At 36.0% G+C, this 25794-nt stretch overlaps 1 protein-coding gene across 12 annotated transcripts in view; it reads left to right on the top strand.

The window, feature by feature from the left end:
• The window catches only part of ABI1 (abl interactor 1), a 122186-nt gene that overhangs the window by 82770 nt on the left and 13622 nt on the right, over positions 1–25794 (top strand). For 4 of the 12 annotated variants that reach the window (XM_045775362.2, XM_045775361.2, XM_087857613.1 and 1 more), the window contains exons 3-8: positions 12025–12201; positions 16858–16872; positions 17596–17696; positions 18958–19098; positions 22239–22339; positions 23271–23351. In XM_045775362.2, coding sequence (XP_045631318.1) covers positions 12025–12201; positions 16858–16872; positions 17596–17696; positions 18958–19098; positions 22239–22339; positions 23271–23351 — 616 coding nt within the window. The remainder of the gene's footprint in view (positions 1–12024; positions 12202–16857; positions 16873–17595; positions 17697–18957; positions 19099–22238; positions 22340–23270; positions 23352–25794) is intronic. The other 8 variants (XM_045775359.2, XM_045775354.2, XM_045775356.2 and 5 more) reach the window with 4 other exon arrangements.

Genomic DNA, 25794 nt, shown 5'->3' with positions numbered 1-25794 from the left:
TTCTATCCCTTTTATACTCCTCTCCCTTTTCTATTCAGGGCAGAAGTGTTTCAATTTTCATTCTGTAGTTATTCTTTCAGCAAACATTTATTGTGCTTTTACTTAAATACAAGTTTCTTTGCTTGAAACCTATAATGCCCTCCCTGTATTGGCAGTGGCAGTTGTGAGGATAGTAGGGCTTCCAACATGATATTGTAGAAAATATGTGAAATGTTGAGTAGTTTTGCTTTTCTGCTCTAGCTTTCTGTCTTTTGATAACTAGGATTTTTTTTTTTGGAGGATCTATAAAAGAGCATGTTTTTTTGCCCCTTCTCTCCTCCCCCTCAACTTGGTAAGGGAAAGGAAAGAGAACATAATTAAAACAACTTATTTCGATATAATAGTTTAAAATAATCATATCTTAAAATATAATTTAAAAATCTTGTGTACTTACAAAATTTGTCTTATTTCAACATTTGTTTTAAAAAAATAATATTTTCCCTTTTAAATGGAATCACTTTTGGAATATTTTAATTAGAACCTTTGCTTTCCACAAAGTTTATTTTACCTGTTCAATTCCTGATCTGATTGTATTTTAAAGGGCCTGTTTGACCCTTTAAAAAGAAATTACCAAATTTCATTTTCTAATTTCTTTAGTATTCCTTTAATAACTTTTAATCAGAGCAGAGTTTAACTTATTTTTATTTATGCTGTTAAAAATTTTCTCATACGTCTAAGCAGGTATTGTATTTTCGTGTCTCTTTGCCTTTGCTTATGCTGTTCCCCCCACTTGGATTTTCCTCTGCCTTCCATCCTCCTTTCTACTTTTTGGTCTGCCAAATATGGCTGGCTAAAATGAGGTTTCTTTTATGGAGTTCCTTGATACTGCTTGAAGAATTTTAATCATTTTTTTTTCTCTCTGCTCTATTTAGGACTTTGTGTGTGATTAAAGACTTTTGAAAAATTATATTTAATACATTCAGGGGAATAGATGTAGTGCATGTTACATTTGTAATAATAAAACAAACATCTGTGACTCCACCACCAAAGTTAACTAGAAAATGATCAGTTCTGTTTCTTCTGCCTGTGTGTTTCAATCCATACTCCCAGTGTCCTTGCCCTTCAAAAAAGTGTATCACATAAATATGTATTCCTAAACAATTGTTTAATTTTGTTAATATTTGGGTTTAGTAAAAATAGGTACATGCTGTATGCAGTCTAGCATTGCTTGCTTTTTTTAAGTTAAGCATTATGTTTCTAAGATTTATCTGTACTTCATGTATAGTTCATTCATAGTTATTCATTCATGTTAATGCATAATATTTCAAATATAAATATGCTACTTATTTGCATTTACATTTAATGGATCTGGACTTGATTTTTTCCCTATAGTGTGAAGTAGGGATCCATTTTTAGTGTTTCTTTCTATATGGAAACTAGTTGCTCCATTTGAATAATGTATTCTTTCCTACTGTGTCATCACTGTAAGATACCAAGTTTCCTTGTTAAGTGTGAGCTTTTTTCTGAGTTCTCTCTTCTGTTGAATTTGTCCATAGTCTTACTCACTATGGCTTTATAATAAATCTCAATGGGCAAGTCCTGTTTCCCCCTTTCTAATTTTTTTTAAACCTTACCTTGGTCATTCTTTAGCTTTGCTCTTCTGTATATATTTTGAAACTATGAAAGACCTGTTGGGGTTTTTATTGGGAGGCATTGAAGTTGTAGATCAGTTTGGAAGATTTGGCATCAGTACTCCACTGGATGGGAGTGGGGGAATGAGAGAGATGTCTGATTGTAAGTGGGTGTGTATTATACTTGGCTTAGAAGGCCACATAATTTTTTTTTTTTCAGGTTAATTTTTCAAACTTCCGTTTCACTGTTTCTTTATTTCTTCCCTTAATTATAACTGGTTGGGGAGAGAGTTTGTTATGGTTTTATTCAGGATGTTCTGATCATTTCTGTTGATTATCTTATGTTCCACATTGTCATGTTTCTCTCACAACTCTCGATATTATTTGTATTTGTATTGAGTCTGTCAAGAGTTTTCTATTTGTGTTAGCTTAGCTCTAGATTATACCTCTTACATTACCCAAATTCAGAGGCCTCATTTGCTTTGTATTCAACTGTTGTAACTGTGTCTTTGTTCCTGGCCATTGTTGTACAGTTTCATTTTGTGTACCGAAAACGCAAAATAAAATATTAATAAAATTGAAAAAATTATTTTTGAAATGTGAAGACTTTCTTCAAATTAAAAAGTTTTACAGGGGCTCCTGGGTGGCTCAGGTGGTTGAGGGTCTGCCTTCGGCTCAGGTCATGATCCCAGAGTTCAGGGATCAAGCCCTGCATCAGGCTCCCTGTTCTCCATCTGCCACTTCCCCTGCTTGTGCTCTCTCTCTCTCAGATAAATAAATAAAATCTTAAAAAAAATAAAAAATTTTACGAGCCATTGCATAGTTTCAAAACTGGACAAGGAAATTGTTAAACTGTTTTATCGTCATTTGACGTTTAGGCAGTAAGCAGAAACATTGCCTTATGTTATACTTAGTTCTTTGATTTTTTAAGCTTTGAATTATGCATAAGGTCTTCAGGAATGTACTCTTCCCTTAAAAGTAGATCTTCTGAACATGTTCATTCTATCTTTTACTTCCAAATTTATCTCCATGTACATTCTGTTTTGACTTTATTACTTCTTTAGGTACTGAATCATCAAACATGATCTTCATTTATCAGAACTTGTCTTTGGGTTTTTAGCTTTTCTCTAGTTTGTCCTGCTGATAGCCACATCTGTAATATCTGCTTTCTTCTTTCAAGTCAGTTTTAGTCTTTAGGGCTTGTTTACCTTGGGATCATTGAGTTTCGAGCTTCCAGAATTGTAATGCTCATTAGACTGGCTCTGAGGAGTCCTCTAAAATCCTACTATTGCTACTGGCAAAACTGGAGATTTGAACATAATTCACATTCATCATCTTTCTTTTTTTATTTTATCTTTTAAAATAAAAATTGTGTATATTTAAGGTGTACAACATGATTTGATGTACGTATACATAGTGAAATGGTTACTATAGTCAAGCTAATTAACTATCTTCTTCTCACAGAGTTACCTATTGGGTGTGTGTGATGAGAGCACCTGAAATTTACTCTTTGTAAATTTCCAGTATTCAGTACTGTTATTAACTATAGTCATCATGCTGTACATTAGATCTTTAGGCTTACTCATTCTATATAGCTGCAACTTTGTAGCCTTTGACCAATATCTTCCCATTTCCCCCACTACCAGAGTCTGGTAATCATTTTCTGCTCTGCTTTTTGTACATTCAGCTTTTTAGGTTCTTTATTTCCTCTACCTCCCCACCCCATCTCCTTCTGTGTTTGACTTTTTTTAGGTTCTACATGTAAGTGAGATGATGCAGTTTTTTTTTCTTTCTGTGTTTGGCTTAGTTCACTTAGCAATTAGTTCACTCCAGGTTCAACATTCATTATATCTCTAATACAGAATGTGATATTCACTTAAATAATTTTTAATTATTAATTAAATTAATATAAGTTTAATATATTAATTTTAAAGTAATATTTTAGACATACTTTGCCTTAACTTCAGGGTTGTAGAGTGGATAGTTTGATAAATAAGATTCAGATTTGGTTAATTTTTTTTTTTAGTACTTTTTTGTATCAAGCAATATTCTGTTATCCCATCCCCATTTTATATAAGCAAAATGGAATCTTAGTGAGCTAAAAAAGCTTGTATAAAATATCACAACTAGTACGTGGAAGAGCCAGTGTTCAAACCTAGGTTTTCTGATTTCATATTTGTGTGTGTATGTGTGTGTATTGGTCTAGGGATTCCTGCAGGGTGATCACGTGGGTAACTAGGGTAACTCTTAAATTTTATCTCCAGTATATTATAGTTGAAAACTAATTTTCTTTATATCAAACTGCTTATTTTGCTATCTAAAGATGAAAAAACTGTGAAAGTAAAGAAATTCAAGTGTGAGAAGGAATTAGTCTCCCTGAAAAAGCTAACTTTGGCTTGGTGAGCATATGCATGTTGTTGTTATACAAATGTTCCAAGTCTGTTCCCCTCCTCCTGCCTGCTGTATTCAGTCACCCTGCCATATGGAGTGTTGTGCATTGCAGAAAAGGGTTGTGATTTGGACTTCTGTGATTCCTACTTGGGAAACTGGGGAGGGAGTGGACTCAGAGAAAATAACTTCAAGAAATTTGAAATAGTGTCCTGAATATATCTACAGTGTGTAAGGGAGGTAGGGAGGGTGAAAAAGATTATTTTAAGGAGAGTTGTGGATACCGTGATATTTGAGAGAAATAGGGAAAGAACTCAAGCCATTTTGAATTTGTTTTTCCCATGAAGACTTGGAACCATGTGGGATGTTCTTTTAATAGGATTTAAGCAGGTGAGATGTCTTCAGAGTTTTTCATTTTGTTTTCTCAAGTTTACTGTTTTTGTAAAGATCACCATGGTTACACCATAAAGAACAGATTGGAAAGAGAATAGATTGGATGCCAGTGGACCGGTTAGAAGGCATTTGCAATAGCCAAGGTGAGAGACGATACAGTAGATTGACTAAGATAAAGGTGTTGGAGACAGAAGGAAACACATTTCTGGTTTGTATATATGTATGGTTTTAAATTGAGGTAAAATTGACATATTAGTTTCAGCTGTACAACATAATGATTCAGTATTTGTATATATTGCAAAGCGATCACCACAGTAAGTCTAGTTAACATCTGTCCCCATAGTTAACAAAAATTATTTTCTTGTGATAAAGACTTTTAAGATTTACTCTTAGCAACCGTCAAATATACAACAAAGTATTATTAACGATAGTCACCATGTTGCACATTACATCCCCATGACTTACTTATTTTATAATTGTCCGTTGTACCTTTTGACTCCCTTAACCCATTTTGCCTAGCCCCTGCCTCTAGCAACTACTGATCTGTTCTCTGTACCTGTGGGCTTGTTTTTTGTTTTTTAGATTCCACGTGAAAGTGAGATCATATGGTATTTGTCTTTCTCTGTCTTATTTCACTTAGCATAATACCCTCAAGTTCCCTTCATGTTGTCGCAAATGACAATACTTCATACTTTTCAATGGCTGAAAAGTACTCCATTGTATAGTATACCGTTGTTGTTGTTGTTGGTGGTGGTGGTGGTGGTGGTGGTGTGTGTGTATAAGATAGACACACATGCACACATATATCCCACAACTTCTTTATCCATTCATTGTTGGACATTTAGATTTTTTTCCCTCCATATATCTTGGATATTATAAACAATGCTGCAGTGAAAATGGGAGTACATATATACTTTTGAATTAGTTTTTTTATTTTCTTCAGATAAATACTCAGGTGGAATTGCTGGCTTATAGGGTAGTTCTGTGGGGAGGGGAATGTTACACTTTTTTTTTAAGACATATTTATTTTAGAGTGACAACATGTGAGCAGGGGGAGGGGCAGAGGAAGAGAATCTCAAGCATACTCTGTGCTGAGCGTGGAGCCTGACTTGAGGCTTGAACTTACGACCCTGAGATCATGACCTGAGCCCAAACTAAAAGTTGTACTCTCAACCAGCTGAGCCACCCAGGTGCCCCTGTTATACTTTTTTTGTACAATTCTGCAGCTCAGAGGAGAGATCTAGAATAAAGTTTATGTGTATATGAATGGCAGTTTAAACTTGAATGTGGATGAGTTTGTCAAGGAGAGGTTATAAAGTGGAGAGAACCTAGGACCCAACGCGGAGGCATTGCATTTGTAAGGTGACCTTGCAAAGGACACAGAAATGGGTGTTCAGGGAGTTAAGAGCAAACCAAGGTGAGTGTTGGTCCATGTTTTTTTACCCTCCGGTGAAATTTCAGTATTTTCTGTGGAGTTACGAATCCCCAAACTTAATTCCATGTCAATCAGAATTTAGCTAAAATTTGTACTAACTAAACTTCTGCTGTTTTAAAAAAGAGTTTATATTAAAAAAGATTTATTTATTTATTTATTTATTTATTTATTTATTTATTTATTTATTTTGGAGAGAGAGCGTGCGCGAGCATCCCCCCCATCTTAACCATTTTTAAGTGTTCAGCTCTGTAGTGTTAAGTACATTCAAAGTTTGTACAACCAATTTTCAGAATTCTTTTCATCTTGCAAAATTGAAAATCTGTTTCCATTAAACAATACCTCCCATTGCCCTCTCCCTCCAGACTCTAGCAACCAAAATCCAACTTTGTCTCTATGAACTTTACTATTCTAGGTACCTCATATAAATGTAATCATGTAACATTTGTCCTTTCATGACTGGCTTATTTCACTTGGCATAATGTCCTAAAGGTTCATTCATATTGTAGCATGTGTCAGAATTTCTTAACTTTTTAAGGCTGAATAATATAATACATAGTATGTATATACCACACGTTTTTATTTATTCCTCCATCAAAGGCACTTGGGTTACTTTTGCCTTTTGCCTCTTGTGAATAATGCCACTATGGACACAAGTGTGCAAATATCTCCTTGGAGATCCTGTTTTTAATTCTTTGGGTATATATCCAGCAGTGGAATTGCTGAGTCATATGATTATTTTTAATTTTTTGAGGAGCCACTATGCTGTTTTCCACAGAACCTGTACTATTCTACATTCCCACAAGCAATGCGCAAGTGTTTCACTTTCTCCATATCCTTGTCAACACTTGTTATTTTCTGTTTGTTCTTTGAGGATGGTAGCCATCCTGATGGGTATGATATCTCATTGTGGCTTTTTTTTTTTTTTTAAGAGAGTGGTAGGGGGGCGAGAGAGAGAAGAAGAAGAAAGAGCAGGAGGAGGGGCTGAGGGGGGACAGGTTCTAGAGCCAGCATGGAGGCCAATATGGGGCTTAGTCTCACAACTTTGAGATCGTGACCTGAGCCAAAATAAAGAGAGGCTTACCTGACTGAGCCACCCAGGTGCCCCCATCTCATTCTGGTTTTTGATTTGCATTTCCCTGATGATTTAGTGATGTTGAGCATCTTTTCATGAATTTATTGGCCATTTGTATATCTTCTTTGGAGAAATGTCTAACCAAATCCTTTGTCCATTTTTGAATCCAGTTGTTTGTTTCTTGTTTTTGCATTTGTTGAGTTGATTTTTGAGGAGGTTGTTATAGCATTCAGCAACACAAGATGCCTGTGGATGGTAGGGAGTATGGAAAGCCATCAAATACCTTGACTAATAGCCCATGTTAGTGACTTACAGAATAAAAACATATCATTCTTTTTTTTTTTTTTAAGATTTTATTTATTTATTTGACAGAGATAGAGGCAGCCAGCGAGAGAGGGAACACAAGCAGGGGGAGTGGGAGAGGAAGAAGCAGGCCCATAGCAGAGGAGCCTGATGTGGGGCTTGATCCCACAACGCTGGGATCACGCCCTGAGCCGAAGGCAGACGCTTAACCGCTGTGCCACCCAGGCGCCCCAAAAACATATCATTCTTGCAAATCATTTGGAGAGTGAAAAACATAGCACAGATTAGCATCAAGGGTAACACTGGTGTGGCTGGAGTCAGCTGATTGGACTGGAATTAGCAATATCATACCTGAGAAGGTGTCATCAATGGTAAGGCACCACTAATAGCCTGAAGGGGGGGGGTCAAAGATCTGATGTAACCAATCTGTCAGTAGCAAGAGTTGTGGCCTCTGTCATGTGAGGTAAATGGGTCTTATGGGAATTACAGGTGTGGGATGTAGTGGTTGCCTCTGTATCAGGAATATAGTTAAGAGTCCTTTACTCTGTCTCTCTTCTGTGATGGTAATGTGTTGATAGATCCTGCAGCAGTAATGGCAGTCTGGGCAGTACAGGCCCAATCAGCAGCTTCATTCCATGTAGACAATGGTCCCTTACCAAGGGCATCTATATTTATGACCTAGATGATCTGATCAGCAACTGCAATATGTCCCCACAGTTTATGGCTAGTTTTTAATGTCAGTCTGTAGTTTTCCAAGTGGTAGACCAAACAGCTAGGTCATCACTAACAGACTCAGAGTCAGTAAAAATATAGCAAGGTTTATGAAGAGGAGTATTGGTCAAATCTATGAGAACATCCTTGAATTCTGCCCACAGAGCAAAGCAGCCACACCCATTTTCAGCTCTGTGTAGCTGGCCCTGAAATTGAACAGCATAGCAGGCCATTGAACACCATAGGGTTTCAGTGTAATTGAATCATTCATTAGTGAACCAGGCTGAGGCATTTATGGGACCCTCTGTGAATTAGGGGCCTCAGTGAGTCAGCAGCTTTGGTTTAGGTAGAATGGAGGGTAAAATTTCCCCAAAGGGATAACTGCCACTTTTTTATTTAAAGCTGAAATACTATAGGGGCCAGGCTGGCTGCATTCTTGAGTGTACCACTTTAATGTGATAAGAGAAGCTTGTTAGGCTCTTACCACCTTATTAGTCATTGAGTTTGAGTTGACCCATCCTCAAATGGGAAACTTCGAAAAGAGTGCACCTGGTGGCTATGTCAGGGAGGCATTGAATCCAGAAACCAAGGGACACCTTGGTGGAGGCTGCTCCTCTTGCCAGAGGCTCCAGTCAGTAAAATCATCTGTGCGTGGAGACTTGTACACAAAGGAGTCATGAGGATTTTGGGGTGCTAAGCTATCAGTTCTTTCTACACGGGCTCTTCCCAGAGGCATAATCCCCTCTGGCACTTAGGAGCATTCATAGTACAGGCATGTAAAATACCAGCAAATTATACAGTCACAACAGTAATACATTGAATTGGTCCAAAGATACCAACTGAAAGTATGAGTTACTCTTTCCCTGCTGTGTATCCCAACCAAACATTGGTAGCTGAAAGCATGTATCCTCTCCCTCTGCATGATGGGAAATGAAGGTGATGTGGGCTCCTGTATTTAACAAAGCCATAAAATTTTGAGTCCCTCCTCTTCTGAGTGTTCTAGCATACCTGGGTGTGTTTGATCTTAAATTTCCCTTGGGAACTAGGAAAACTCATCTCCATCCCCAGTCATCTTTCTCTGCAAAGCAGCTGAGGCTGGGCTGTGGGGAGATTGGGAGAGAGCAGCTCTGCACCCATAAACAAGGTGCATTTCCTTTCAGTTTTGAGCAGCGCTCCAGCTGCATGCTGAGCTGTCGAATAAACCTGTGGTATTTTTGATCCACCCAAAGTCCCATGTTCTGTGGCAAGGCCATCAATACTGACATTCAGCAGCTATAAGCACATTGCTTTCTGACCAGGCAGATGAGCTTGTGCCCTTTGCATGACTTGGGCTAAGAGCTGCACAGTTGACAGCATTGTTCAGGAGTGTACCTAATGTAGGCTATTTGCTGCTCCATTGTCAAGATATCTCTTAAATTCTTGCTTGATTTCAGTATAAGAATTAGAAGAGTTTTCCATGGTAAGAAGGTCTGACAGCAAGAATTTATCCAGATTTCCTTGGGCAAGTTTCTCATTCTCTAGTGAATCACCTTCATCATCATTTTAAACCCAGTTCAGTACAGTAAGAGCCTGCAGACTATTCAGTGCCCGTAGTAGTTTCTCTTAGTGAAATTTCTGGGATGGGGTGGGGAGGGTGATGGGCAAAGCTCTCTTGTAGCAGACAGGACCCATTGCCAAAAAATGCTGAGGTCTTTTACTCTTTTTTGTTTTGTTTTGTTTTGTTTAAGATTTATTTATTTGAGAGAGGGAGAGGGAAAGAGAGAGAATGCGGTGGGGAGGGGCAGAGGGAGAGGGAGAGAGAGGATCCCAAGCAGACATCCCATAGAGCATGGAACCCGATGTGGTGCTAAATTCCACAATCATGAGATCATGACCTGAGCTGAAATCAGGAATTGGACACTCAGCCGACAGCCACCCAGGTGCCCCTCTTTTACTTATTTTGAATGGATTGAACATTGACAAAATAGGCTGTAGGAGGGTCTGAGCAATAAGATAGTCAGCTGTTGTCACCTTTTTTAGTAAGCATTATGTGTCCCATCCCCACATCTCCTAAGCAAAGTAGCCGAAGTTCTGAAGATTCTTGTGGTTCTGACCAGAGTGGTTGCAGTTTTTCTCCTTTGGCACCCAGTGTAACATTGGGCATAATGTTATCTGAAGAAACAGTCCTTTGTATTCCCCACTCCCTCTGCCAGGTAAATCTTAGTACCAGTTGTTCACAGGGCAGACCTGCTGAGGCCAACTGTCAGGCTGATGGAAAGTTGACAGTAACTGGGGCATCATTCAGACTTCCATCTTTGAACCTGCAAAATGATATTCAACCTGAAACTACATCCTCAATTTAGCCTTTATTAATAAATAGGCAGTAAATTGGAGGACCATTCATTGCTTTGTTGACCATCCCATTTGGTCAGCATGTTCACTCACGATTCCCACGGACTTACATTGATTCCTGTTAACTGGTCTTTCATTCTGTTTCTAAAAACTCTGTCAGTATTCCATCCTCATTGCCAAAACTGTCAAAAATTGTGAAGAGTTTAAGATTTTACCCTTTGTGCAAAGCTAAGAAGTTAGCCTGCCACAATTTCATAGATATTATTAAAGACATGAGACTCTTGGACAAGATTCAGGATGTCATTGCTCACGGCAGTAGCAGTAGCCAGTGTCAGCATTTGTGCTAGATAACTAGCCCCAATTTCCTTAGGATACTGAAAAGAGAGCCAAGTGATGTCTACACGGAGTTGGGTACATTACAGGAAAGGAAGTCCCAGCTTAGGGGACCAGATCATTTATAATGGGCAATAAGCATTCCTGACCTTTGCCCCAGGGCTGACATTATTTTTATTACACTGGACGGTAAACAAACCTACCTTTTGCTCTCCGGAAGACACTATATCTTCTAAGGCTATTTACTATATAAATATCCAGGACAGAGGGAGCAATGTCTTTTCTTAAAAGATGTGCAAAAATGCTAGACACTGAAGGGGAGTTGTCTCTCTCTACCTTGTTTTGGAGTTGGTAGAACATTTTTGATTACAGGTTCTTTCCCAATCAATTTTTTAAATTCTGGAAATAGAACCTTAAACAAACATTAACATTAAACTTGCTTTTTTTTCCCTGACAATACCCCTACACCCCGTTTGGTTCACATCCTTGCTTCTCCACCTAGACTACCATCATTGCCTCCTACCTGGTCTCACTGCCAGTGCTCTTGTTCTTTCTGTCCTCAACACCTCTACCAAAGGGATTTTTCTTTTAAGATTTTTATTATTTATTTATCTATTTATTTATTAATGAGAGAGAGCAGGAGCAGGGGGGAGAGAGAGAAAGCCCCAGACATACGGCTCAATCCCAGGACCCTGGGATCATGGCCTGAGCCAAAGGTAGATGCTTAACCAACTGAGCTACCCAGGCACCCCTACTGTCTAGTTTTAAATGTTGGCAACTAACAAAACAACAAAAAATTTTTTAAGCCATAAAGGCCGGTATTAGGTAGGTTGCATGATTCCAGTTCATAACCTCTGCTCTAACTTACCATCTTTTCTTTTATACTTTTGTCTGCAACGTGAATTATTGCCTTGAATAATTTCCATATTTACCTCTTCTGTTCATCCTTAAAAACCTACAGATTCTATGTAAAATCTTTAAGTGAGCCCTTCTCGACCTAGTTAGGTATCTTGGCTCTGAACACCTTTGGAGTAGTTTCACATACACTGTGCATATGTCACTACAGCACTTACCTCATTGTGTTGTAATTATTAATTTTCTTCCTGGTCTGCATCCCCAGTAAATAAAATGTAAGCTTCTCAGAGCAGGACCTCTCTCCCTTTCCATACATACTGAGTTTTTGGGAATGAAAATTGCTTTCCTGGAAAGTGTCTTTGAACCAAATCCATTAAATCAGTTGATGCTTTTAATCATCTTTAGATATTCCCTGTTTTGAGCCTCAGGGACATTAATTTCTTTAATTTTGAAGGGAAAGATATAGTATTCACTGGAAAATAGACATGCAATACCATCCTGTGGTCCAACCTTGTATGTGGCCCACTATATATGGACATTATTTTAATTTACTATGCCTAATAATATTTTCTTTGTTCAAATTTAAAATACAGACCGTGGACATTCATAAAGAGAAAGTGGCTCGGAGAGAGATTGGTATTTTGACAACAAATAAGAATACATCAAGAACTCACAAAATAATAGCACCTGCAAATATGGAGCGTCCTGTAAGGTATATTCGGAAACCTATTGACTATACAGTTCTGGATGATGTGGGCCATGGTGTCAAGGTAAGCGTTTTTATATTGTATTAACTTGAAATAATTTATCCAGTAAATATTTTGGATAGGAAATAGGGTAATAAAAATAATTTTCTTAATAGATTCTCTTAGCTAGTAACTAACATTACAATTTTCAAAGAACATTAATATTAGTTATAAGAATTTTATCTGTGGAATAGGCTGTGTTCAAGACAATAAAACTTACTTAACATGGCTGTTCATCAATTAAGCCATTTGAATCCTAGACCAATATTACAGATTTTATTTTGAATACCATGTCTTACTTTTACTACTCAATGAATATTTAAAAATAAAAAAATTATGTGCTTTACAGAGTTGGTTTAGAAAATAATTTGTAAATACTTTAAACCTTTTATTTAAAAATATGTATATAAGTGCATCTATGTAGATGTGACTATAATTCTAGCAACCTATGAAAAATAAAAAATTATATATATTTTGTTTACCACCCCCTCCTTTTCCCCCTCCCCTCCCCCAATAGGCTTTTAGGAAAGAGAAGTTTTGTTGCCCATGTTTATTTCTTAGCATGGCAGAATTAGTCGCTCTTGAAGGATTCGGTAGCTTGTCAACTTCTTAGGTGTTTGTGGGTCATTTTGCAAACCTACTGAATGACCTGAATTCTTCAGCCATTTCTGCTCAGGCTACTTGTTTGTTTGTTTTATTCTTACCCAGAGGATGTGGCTAGGCTTGTAAAAAAGCTTAAATTCAATTTTAATTTAAGATATTTTAGAGTAGATTGAGCTACAGGATTTGAATATTGATAGATATAAAGAGAAGAACTCTTTTTGTATTAACTGCCTTAGGATTAAAATTTATATGCATACACATATACCTGTACATGCATGTGCACACACACACACTTGTACTCACTTCTTACCTTTTGGCCTAGTTTTGAATTTTCTTTCTTTCAAAACAATATACATGCATAAAAAACATTCTGTCACCATCTTAGCAGTAAATATCCTATATTATTCCTCCACTAATAATTATATTTAATAGTTTAATACACATAGTACTTAGCAGAGTAGAAGATGAAAGCAAATTTTACAAGGAAATTTTGCGTGAGACTGTTTCATTATATATATATAAATGGGAAGTGTAAATGCCACATAATATATTGAAAGTATGCAGATGTGAATTTTGGCAGTCTACTTTCTGTGATATGGATATTGACATGGGTTTTTTCTTTTTTTTAACTTTTTTTTATCGTGGCAGAATATACATAAAATTTACCATTTAACATTTTAAGCATACAGCTCTGTGGCACTAAGTACATTTATATTGTACAGGTAATTTTTTGTTTTTATTTTTTTACTCTGTTAAAATTCTGAGTTTATTTCACATGTATGTACCGGTTATTTTTAAGTATATTTTTTACTAGGAATAGGAGAGTGGGTGGTCTGTGAGAACAATATATTTTAGAAGCTGATATGTGGCATATTTGTCCATATTTTGTTTCTGTGATATACAAATATATACACAATTTTTTCCCCCAGTTGTCTCCTTGCCACTGTATTTCTCCTGTTTTCTGATTTCTCTGAAGGATCATTGCCAGCTTAATTAAATATTTCTAGAGCACAGTTAGAAGTATGTGAAAGTTAGAAATTAGGGTAGTAGTTAATGAACAAATGCTAGGGTCAAAATTATGAGAAGGAAAAGAGAGAAGCTATAGTTAGTTATAGTTCTAGAATTATTTTCTTATCTTTCATCTGCCACTTTCCTATTTAGTAGTTTGTTTTCCTACTGATTGGTAAGAGTTCTTTTTTCTGTTAAGGAAATGAGCTTATATATTGGCAGATATTTCTTCATACTGCTGTTTGACTTTTGACTTTGATGTTTGGGTATTTAAAAAAATATATACAGATTTTAAAAATTGTATCCAGATATATTAATATTTTCTTATAGCTGCTAAGTTTCATTGCTACACTCTGAAATTAATATTCCATCATATTTTCTTTTGTGATGTAAATTTTAGGGTTTTGGTATTTGTATTATTTAAATAATATTTATTATGTTAAAGCGTTTTATGCTGTGAAGTAGATGGTTACACGTAAGTTTGGTAGGAATTAAAAATATGGAGGGGCGCCTGGGTGGCTTAGTCGTTAAGTGTCTGCTTTTGGCTCAGCGCGTGATCCTGGTGTTCTGGGATTGAGCCCCACATCAGGCTCTTCCGCTGGGAGCCTGCTTCTTCCTCTCCCACTCCACCTGCTTGTGTTCCCTCTCTCGCTGTCTCTCTGTCAAATGAATAAATAAAATCTTTAAAAAAATATATGGAAAAAATGTCTTAAGTCTGATTTGACTTTTGGAAACAGTGTAAGATATGGATAAGAGAATCCTAGCGTAAGGAAACTACCAGAATATATACATAAAGGAGAATGGAAAGAAGATGAACCTTATAAGAGAGCACAAGTTTTCAGAGTAAGCTATAGAGCAGAGAGGACCTGAATACTTAGTAGAGACATTTAACTTTTTTTTTAAAAGATTTTATTTTTTTGAGAAAGCAAGAGCACGAGTGGGGTGGGGGGGGTGGGCAAGGACAGAGGGAGAGGGAGAAGCAGACTCCCCACTGAACAAGGAGCCCAGCGCAATGCAGGGCTGAATCCCAGGACCCTGGGATCATGACCTGAGCTGAAGACAGACGCTTAACCGACTGAGCCACCCAGGCGCCCCTAAATTTACTTTTAATTAACAGTTTTATAACCTGATTCATAATTTACAAAAAACTGACTTTCAGTGTATGTGTTTTTAAGCCTCAAAAAGACCATATGATCTAGGAGTTGTTACATTTTATTAGTAGAGACACTAAAGATTTACAGTATGTACATAGGAATGATATTTTTTTGAAGGTTTTGCTTGTATTAAAGGAGTAAGCTAATGAGTCATATATCAAAGAAGGGATTGGCTGGCCTTATAGACTTTCAGCACCTGTGGTATACAAAGCTTATGATTTACTTAGGGCCAGAAGATAGGAATCGAAGAGAATTCTGTTGTTTTCAACCTAAGATTCCAGGGAAATGGTAAAGTGGCTCATCCATAAATGTAAATGTTAAAGAAATGAAGTGAGATTTTAAGGAAATAAAAGTCTAGTTTGGATGCATTTTGGGGACATTTAAGTGGAAAAATCTTGTAGGTTGCTAACAATTACAGTATTCTAAGCTGTAAGATACAGAGATTATTTTCTTTTAACACTCTCAAACTGAAACACTTCTGAATACATAAATACACGCTTGGTAGAAGAGGCGGGGCTCCATATAAAGTTAAAGGTTACACCATTGCATAGTCAGAGTTCAGCTAGAATTTTTATTCCCAAATTCTCCATTCATTCTTTCACTTGGGATCAGTTTATACTTGAATGTTATTTTTTTCCCCCTCTCGTTCACTTGAAACAACAAATGAGGGAAGATGTGTGGTCATATTTAGAATATTTCCAAGTTTAGAATGGGATAGTGTTTAGCATATTGTAGTGGTATCAAATTAGTATATCTTTATTTCCAAGGATGATAATGTTACTCGGGTTTACAGTTTCTAAATCGAGGTGTGATATGTAGCAGCGAGGTAGGATTCCAGACCTTGATAAAAACAAACAGTATCAGTCTAAACAAATATTAAAGAACACCAAAATTCTGGCATAATTTCTGGAAATGAAAATATATCTAAGACAAAATACATTCCTCCTTTGGTTGACTTTCTTAATATTGCCTTTATGGTCACCTGAAAAATGATAGATTCATATTTAGAAGGGCAAATATTAAAGAAAGAATATATACACGGTTAGACTGTATGACCTTAAGATATTTCTTAAGTGGCATAGTACAAGTAGTGATGCTTTAGGACTATACGGAGTATTTCATATTATTTATAGTACATTACTGCATATACAGGCTAGTCATCTTTCATAGAAGTAGCCTTTAGGATCAAAGCAATCATTCTTCAGTTTTGAATGTTAGTTAAACTGGTTCAGAAGAAAACTTAGAACTAAATCAACCTAATAACTTCCTAGTATTGTTGGACTGCTCAGATTTAGATTCGTAAGTTACAGATGAGAGGGTTGCTAGACCCTGTTTGTTTATGCCTTTGTTAGAATCTGGCTAAGCTGCTAATGTGCATAGTTGTTTTGTTTTAAACATCAGGGTGCTAGGTCCTTTTCTGAATTTGGAAGCAACATGTGATTTTGAATTTTAACATTAACAGTTTATCAGTTTTTAAAATACCATATTACCAGTCATCTAATGAATACTTGGGCATTGATTGTTCAGTAAAGCCTTACTCTTGTACACTGATGTTAAAGTAGCCTTACATTGAATGTGTTAGGTGTTTGTGTTTAAATCAGTGTTTATCATCTGTGATTCAGTTGATTAGTTTCATAGGATAAAATACTAACCTAAGACATTATTGGACCTGCATGAGATTGGCATAATTAAGTGGTGGTTTCCTTATGAATATATTCTTTTGAAAAATATTTGATACACGTGAATATTTCCCTACTGCTGATGGATATTTTTTCTTTATAAAATATTTGAAATATGGCTGGGTAAAAGCTTAATAACATGAATTGAATAACTATAAATGTAAATGTGTCCTATCAGATATAATTTGTTTAGAATTAATTTCTACTTTTTCCCCCCTTTTTTTGCCAACGTAAAGTGGCTAAAAGCCAAGGTAAGAGATGCTACTTATCGTTTGATCCACAGTATTCCCTCTATATTGATAGAGGCTGCAGAGCCACTAAAATTTGAAAACTCTTCCTATGTCTGTCTGCTTTTTTCCCATAGGATTTATGTAGATTAAATAAACTCAGTTCAAATCAGCAACATTTAGCTTGGATGTGTTAATATATCAAAGATATATTGACATCTGCATTTATATAGGAACATTAATTTTGCTAACATTTATTGCTTTGCTCATTTTTTGATAGTTGCCTTGCTTTTATTGACTTACAATTAGGAGGTTTTCCAGACATATATGACTTTGTTACTGAATTGTTAAGATAAAGATGATTTTTATCTTAATATTTTAGCTACTTCACACTGAGATTTGTAGCTTTTATTCATGTACACATCTAAAAAATTTTGGGAAATCCAGTATTTGAATGCAGATAAGTTTGATCTCAGTGAACATGTTTAACAATAAAATAATGTAGAAAATCCAGTAATCACACCTGTATTTGTCATCAATTGGTATGAATAGCACAGGATAATAGGAGAAAAGCCAAGTGCAAGTGGTTTCTTGACTTTTTAAAATGTAGTACCAAAGTCTGTTATTAAAACTGTCTGGGAATCCTTACTTCACATTCTGATATTTAAAAAAATAATAATACATGATGTCAAAACACCAACAGAACAATTTGATATAAAAATAAAAGCTTTTCTCTCCACATTTTAGCATGGAAATAACCAGCCTGCAAGAACTGGCACACTGTCGAGAACAAATCCTCCTACTCAGAAACCACCAAGCCCTCCCATGTCAGGCCGGGGAACATTGGGGTAAGAATTCAACTACATTTTACAAGAAAATCCATATGTGAAAGAAAAAGATGTTTCTATGACTTAAGTAAGTGTATGGGTCCTTGCCGGGGGACTCTCTCATTGTGAACTACCTTCTGCAAATTCATTTTGGTTCCTATTTCCTTGAACAGAATCCAAAATAAATCTGCTTGTTTTATAATATTCTCTGTACTCTGTACTAGAAAGGTTCTTTTGTATATGTGTAAATAAGCATTACTTATTTTTTTAATTTTCTAATTAATTTTTTGGGGAAAAAATAAGTCTAGCCTAAGTTTATTTCTAATGAAATTGCTGGAGGATTCCATATGGTGCTTTCACATGTGGTAACAATATTCGTATTGCAGGACTTTGAGTAAGTGGTGTATTTTATGTCGTTCGACTTCATAGCCTGCAGATCTTCTTGGTACCTAAGACTTAGGGATTCTACCTGGAGTACTCTTAACTGTGTTTCTGCTGGTAATCTGAGTGCCCTTCAAACTTGAGCTTTGGGGGTAGGCCAGTTGGAAAAATAGAAAAGATAACAGTTGGTGGCTTCTTCTTTCTCAGTTCTCAGTGCAATGAAAATATTGAATAATTGGTAAGACATTTCTGAAAGATTATTCACCTTAACATAGGAAGGCAAATAGTAGATTTCTCATTTTTTGGTAGAGGGGTGAGGAATCATTATTTTATAGTAACAGGGATTAATCAACATTTTTACAGAATTTTAGTTTCCATTTTCATTCTGTAAATCCCTAGCCCCTGAAAAAAAATATGAAGTTGTTAAATAGAAAAGTTAAAAACATTTATTGAGAAATACATAGCATTACATAGGATCAGAATGTACTCATTTATATATTTCTACACTGAGGTAGGAATAAATTGCAGGGGAGATACTTCGTTTTTATAATATGGGAGGACAGTGGCTTGTGTGTGGGTCACGGAGCTGAGAATAGTGTATAATTCAAAATTGAATATTACTGAGCATTTAAAAAATTATAATTATTTTTAGAAATAAGGTTAGAACTTTTAAATCACCCTTTCCTATGGTTTTAATAAGAAAAAGTAACAAACTTTAGTTTTTGTGTACAGTAACAAAATTTATATACCCCAATTAAGAATTTTTTTTAAACAAAACTTATTATAAATTAAAGAAAAAAATTGTGTTATATTTGGTTACAAAGAAACAATCACAAATTTGGGGGAAAATACCACCTAATCTTTCTTATTCGTTATTCCTTTCTCTGTTATGCTTCTTTAGACGAAATACTCCTTACAAAACCCTGGAACCTGTTAAACCCCCAACAGTTCCTAATGACTACATGACAAGTCCTGCTAGGCTCGGAAGTCAGCATAGTCCAGGCAGGACAGCGTCTTTAAACCAGAGACCCAGGACACACAGGTAAACCTTCAGGCGGAGTCTTTAAATACCTGCGAGTGGGGGTTATTGACTGGTGACAAACTCCTGTAAAGTTGCCGAGTAAAGCATCGCTCTAATGGTAATACAGAATATAAAAGATGAGGGGTAATAACATTGTATATGTTTCTGTAAATGAATTTATGCCATAATTCCTCTGTTTTTTAGGTTTTAAGTAGGTTTATACGAATTGCAGATTTGCCACTATGTTTTCTTTTTTGATGGAGGTATAAATGTATATTTGGATCAAGGCCTAAAGAATAGTTTTTTAATTTTTTTTTTTTAAGATTTTATTTATTTATTTGACAGAGATAGAGACAGCCAGCGAGAGAGGGAACACAAGCAGGGGAAGTGGGAGAGGAAGAAGCAGGCTCATAGCAGAGGAGCCTGATGCGGGGCTCGATCCCATAACGCCGGGATCACGCCCTGAGCCGAAGGCAGACGCCTAACCGCTGTGCCACCCAGGCGCCCCTAAAGAATGGTTTTTAAAACAGTTATTTAAATAAGATCAAGGCAGCCACTCAAATATTTTGGTTTAATAAAAGGTGAAATATCAGAAATTATACAACATGATTTAAACTTTATGAATAAGGTTGGAAGAAAAAAGACACCTTAAATCTGAGGAAGAATTTTGTTAAGAGAGTTGCTATACTAGAATATGTAAGTTTTTTTCAAAAACTTCTAGAAATCACCTCCCCAGTGGATTTTTAAAAACTTGATTATGGAGCATGATGTATATTCAGGAAAGCATACAGTCTATTAAGTATACAACTTGATGGTTTAATACAAATTGAATATACCCACATAACCATCCCCAGATCAGAAAATGGAATATTACCAGCAGCCCCGAAGGTCCCCCTTAGGCTCTTTCCCAATTATAGCCTCTACTTTCTTTCCCCAGAAGTAGCCACTCCATGTTTGGGTACTTTTATAAAGTTAGACAAATTTATTGTAAAACTTAATTTATTTTATTATTATTATTGTTGTTATTATTAGCTTAACTTTATAGCTTTAATTTATTCTTCAGTTTTATCTATCAATCACTTAATAACTTGGCAAGGAACCTCTCTTTACCTTGACTTTTAGGTTGGTATTTAGAGAAATTAGGCAAAATCATTTTGGGGGGATTCAATTAAGTAGGGTATGTCAGGCCTCTTAGGTGCTATGTAATGGAAATTTGTTGTTATTGCTACTGTTAATAAATAAAATTTTTATATTGATATCTGCAGTTACTGTATCAGGTCATCAGTTTCAGTGAGGACCAGATTTTTATGTGTGTGTTTGTTTCTGAATAATAATTCATAGCATGGTTTTTCTCTCTAGTGGAAGTATTACTAGTTTAATCATATTCAACAACCAGTTACTGAGAGTTACTTCATTAGGTACTAGGGATATGACCGTAAGGTATAGTTTAATTTTCCAGAAGCTCATTCTGTTAGAACAGGGATTGACAAACTTTTTAATAAAAGGCCAGATTGTTAATATTTTAGGATTTGTGGGCCATATGGTCTCTTGCAATTACTCAGCTCTGTCATTGCAGCATGGACAGCACATAAGTGAATGAGCATGGCTGCATTCCAGTCTAACTTTGTGTATGGAACTGAAATTTGGATTTCATATGATTATAATGTGTCATGAAATATTCCTCTTTCAATTTTCTTCAACTATTTAAACATGAAAAGAATATTCTAGAAAAGAAAAAAGAAAACACTAGAGAGAAAAACCATGCTTTGAATTATTATTCAAAAACAAACACACACATAAAAATCTGGTCCAGGTGGCTCAGTCGTTAAGCGTCTGCCTTCGACTCAGGTCATGATCCCAGCGTTCTGGGATCGAGCCCCGCATTGGGCTCCCTGCTCAGTGGGAAGCCTGCTTCTCCCTCTCCCACTCCCCCTGCTTGTGTTCCCTCTCTCACTGCCTGTCTGTCAAATAAATAAATAAAATCTTAAAAAATATATATATTTTTTTTAGCTCACAGGTTGTAAGAATTGGACCCAGAGCCAGATTTGGCCCATGGGCTCTAATTTTCTAACCTCCATGTGAGAAACAGGGCATATAGGCCAATAATTGTAGAAGAGCATAATAAGTGCAAAAACTTCATATGTCTGTGATGCATTGCCGGCACAAGTCAGGATATTGATCACCTGGTTTGAGGGAGTTAGGGAGTCCATCACAGTCAAGCAATTTATGATATATAAACAGCTTGCTCTCTTTTTCTTTTTCTTCCATTAACATATGATAATGTAATTATAGAATAATCATATTGGAGAAAAAATATTTTACCTAAGCAGCACAAGTCTTTACTCTCTTCAGTTTCTGGGCCTGTTGGGACAGTGATTTGGTTTTTAAGACAATATGGAGCCTAAGGTTACACATCACATATATACATGTGCATACATGTACACGCACATGTTACTAAAACAACTGGATAGTGTGAGGTCATATGCCTAAAGGGACAGTAAAGCCATAGGAATCAGAATAATAAGGAATTGGTTAGAGTTTAACAGTATCGACTCTCTAGAGTGCCCAATGCTGAAACTTCACTTTTTTGTCGTTGTTGTTGTTGGTTTATTCATTTTCCAGAAAGCTTCCCTGTTTTATCACCATTCTTTGAGATGGGATGGAGATTTTGGTACTAATTCCAGACTAAAACTGATTATACTTTTTATTAACTTCCATTACATCTTATACATTTTCTTTTGTGGCATCCATCATGCTATTTTTTAACATCTATGTTCCCATTCTCATCTGTGAGCTCCATGGCAACATGGTTCATGTCTGCTTTAGATAGTGCTCTTCATAGTAGGTTTTAAATAAACTTTTGTTGGGTCATTGTACTCTAAGATTTTATTGGTCATTCATTTCTCAATAGGATGATCTCTTCGGATGGTTCTATGTGCTATGTTATGACTACACTGATTTCCAGTAGTTTGAGAAATAGAGTAAAACACAAGAACCACTTTAAGTATTAGGGTTAAAATTGTATTGAATAGTTTTATAAACTTTTTGTTTTATGTATTTAACACACACACACACATACCATAAAAGCAGTATTTAGTGGCTTTGAATTTGTCTTTGGATAAATCTCTAGAATGGCTATTTTCAAATTTGTTTCTTTGCAGTGGAAGCAGCGGAGGGAGTGGAAGTCGGGAAAACAGTGGAAGCAGCAGTATTGGCATTCCCATCGCCGTGCCTACACCTTCACCGCCCACTGTTGGACCAGGTATGTTGTGTATTAACCTGTTGTAATATGTGCTGGAACTTACGAGCTTTATTATGAAAGTCTGAAATAGTTATATTAGATAAAATTTACCTATTTTTGTGATTGTTGCTAGAAGAAATGCTAACAAATTTAAGAGCATTTTTAGGGAGACTTTCACAGAGACTTTAGGATTTTACTAGCTCTTTTTGCTTACATACAAAGCATATTACATAACATTATTAAATAGTTTTTTGGCCATTTTGCTCTAGAAATACTTTCCTTGGGGCAGTGGTCAAGAATGATATTTATTATTTCAAGAGCAAACCAATATAATGTGAATTATATACCAGTGAGTTGTTTTGTTGTTGTTATTGTTTTTTAATACCAGTGAGTTTTGATGTTGCTTTGTAGGCTGTTGTCTCAACTGTGGCGTTAGCTTGTTCTCTGACTTCACTACATTTATAATATTCCATTACATACTTTAGTAAAATGCCATGAATATAAAATGGGATTAAAATAGGAAAAGTTTTTTACTCTTTAGATTATAGAACAATTGAAGAAATCATTGCAGAGCATTAATTAGTCCCTTGATTTTTTTAGTAAATGAAACGAATACTTTCAGTGTTAAAAATACATATTTAATAATCAAAACTGTCAGGAAAAATTCTTAGCTTCTCAAGGAGGTTTTTGAAAAAGGAGAAAAAGCTGCTTATAAAAATAGCGTATTTTACAGTGAATGCAGGTATGAACTCAGTGTCCTTTTTATCTAGTAAAACAAATCATATTCATTTGGACATGTTTTACATATGGGTGTCTTTCTTTCTTTCTTTCTTTCTTTCTTTCTTTCTTTCTTTCTTTTTTTTTCTTTCCAAATCTTTGTACTTTCTTACTGTTTCAGAATGTTTAGTTCTCTTTCTTGTCCTCTGACGTGAATTATAAACTATTTTACTAGAAAATATTTCTGTCCCTTCTCCTTCTGGAGCTCCACCAGCACCACCTCTTCCACCACTTCTCCCAGTGAACACTGTGATAGGTGAGATTGCATAACCACTGGAGTGCTTTAACTTACTTTTTGTAATTCATAATAAACTCCTCTGTTAGACTGCTAGCTTTTATTAGGTTGTAGGTGGTAATACAAAGGTTTAAGTGTTAATCTAATTTACACTAATTTCTTCTGGTGAAAGGCCTCTGAAGTTACACAGTTAAATGTAAAATCACATTCTCTGAAATGTGAGATGTTTTTTATGCTTAATTTGTAACCAATTTCATGTGATTTGTATTTGTTGCTTGTTTTGATTTTTTAAGGAAAATTATAGCAGTGATTGTTCAAAAAGATATTTTTAAATTAGTAATATAGTATTTTTTTTACGTGAAACTTCATTTGGAACTCCCTGGTGTATACAGTCAAAGGATTGGAGCGAAGACGTGGGACAGGAGGAGTTAAAATGGAAAAGAAAATGATGTGTGGTCGTGGGGTGCTCCTGAGGCTTTCCTGTGGATCACAGTGTAAAAAACTCTGATATAGCTCAGTACTTGCGGCATCTGGGATGCCAAGAATTTTTTTTTTTTTAAAGATTTTATTTATTTATTTGACAGAGAGAGACAGCCAGCAAGAGAGGGAACACAAGCAGGGGGAGTGGGAGAGGAAGAAGCAGGCTCATAGCAGAGGAGCCCGATGTGGGGCTCAACCCCATAACGCCAGGATCACGCCCTGAGCCGAAGGCAGACGCTTAACCCACTGTGCCACCCAGACGCCCCAAGAATTTTTTTTTTTAATCAGATAATTTAAATTGTTCCTAAATCGGAGGTGACTGGATTGGACATATTAGGAATTCAGAATACACACATAGTATGAAACCATTCAGCCTAGAAATGTTCAAGAGCAATAATCCGGGTAGAAATGGATAATGAAACGTTTCAAATTAGCTGAGTTTCAGCTTGAGTGAAGTAAAGCTGTTCAGCCACATCTTTTCAAAACATTGAAAAGGGGCAAAAGGAGATAATAAAAAGAAGACCCTAATAATAAAAATTATTGTCAGAAATTCCATGTGAAAAAAAAGTCCCCAGCCTACTTAATAATCAGGAAAATGAAAGTTAAAATCACAATGAGATACTATTTTATATCCACCTTATAAGTAGAAATGTAGAAGTGTCCTAGTACCCAGTGTTGATGAGGATATGTAGTAACAGGAAAGTACACTGCTGGTGGGAGTTTATTAGTTGATACACTCTCTTTGGAAAGTAATTTTTTGTTACCTAGTCAGGTTGAACAGGTTTCTACCTTAGATTTAATAATTTCATTTCTAGATTTTTTTAAAAAGATTTTATTTATTTATTTGACGGAGAGACAGCCAGCGAGAGAGGGAACACAAACGGGGAGTGGGAGAGGGAGAAGCAGGCTCCCAGCGGAGGAGCCTGATGTGGGGCTCGATCCCAGAACGCCGGGATCATGCCCTGAGCCGAAGGCTTAACAACTGCGCTACCCAGGCGCCCCTCATTTCTAGATATTAACCCTAGAGTATGGCTTCTCAGAATATGGCTACAGGTCCCCTGGGGGGTGCTAAGATCCTTTTTTGGAGTTTTTGGGGTCAGAACTATATTCATAATAATACTAAGACCTATTTGCCTTTTTCATTCTCATGTACAAGTATACAGTGGAAGTTTCCAGAGGCTGTATGACTTATGATAGAATCATTGCTGTGACAGCTAACAGAATGTTTATTCGTATTTGGTATATTCATGTGTTTTAAAGATGTGTCAGTTTTAATTTCTAACATAGTAATTACCTCTTGCTATAACCCACCTCTGCAAAAGCTTTTTGAGGTTCTCTAATTTTAAAGAGTGGACATAAAACCATAAAATTTGAAAACCACTGTCCTAGATCAGTGGCTTTGAGAGTATGATCCCCAGACCAACTGCATCATCATCACAGGGGAACTAGTTAGAAATGTAAATTCTCAGATCCCATTCTAGACCTACTCACTTAGAAACTTTGAGGACTAGGCCCAGCAGTCTGTATTATAACAAGCCCTCAAAGTGAAATTGTGATCAATGCTGAAGTCTGAGAACCAGTGTGGTAGAGAAACTCAGGAACCACATTTAAGAACGTTCATAGTAATAGCATTAATATTAGCAAAAATCCAGATGTAACCCAAATGTTTAATCACAGTAGAATGGTTAATAAATTGTGGCATGCTCACATGCAAATAAAACAACAAAAATGGATGATACAATATTGATATGCTTACCACCGGGGATGAATCCTAAATAAAAAACAAAACAAAAAAGAGCAAGCCAGCAGCATGCATAATTACTCCATTATAAAAGTTTATAAATTATAACTTCTCTGTGTATTGTGCATTGTTTAAGGGTACATATATATGTGTTTTAAAAAAAGAATCTGTAAAGAAAGAATGTTGGACACCTTTTGGGTTTTGGGATTTAGGAGGCAAAAACAGGAAGCTTTGGTGTTACTG

The sequence above is a fragment of the Ursus americanus genome, chromosome 31 (genome assembly GCF_024610735.1).
Source record: "Ursus americanus isolate L20-20 chromosome 31, mUrsAme1.1.p, whole genome shotgun sequence".
Classification (NCBI taxonomy): domain Eukaryota; kingdom Metazoa; phylum Chordata; class Mammalia; order Carnivora; family Ursidae; genus Ursus; species Ursus americanus.
The sequence above is the reverse complement of the archived record's forward strand: the minus strand, read 5'-3'. Positions and strand labels throughout refer to the sequence as shown.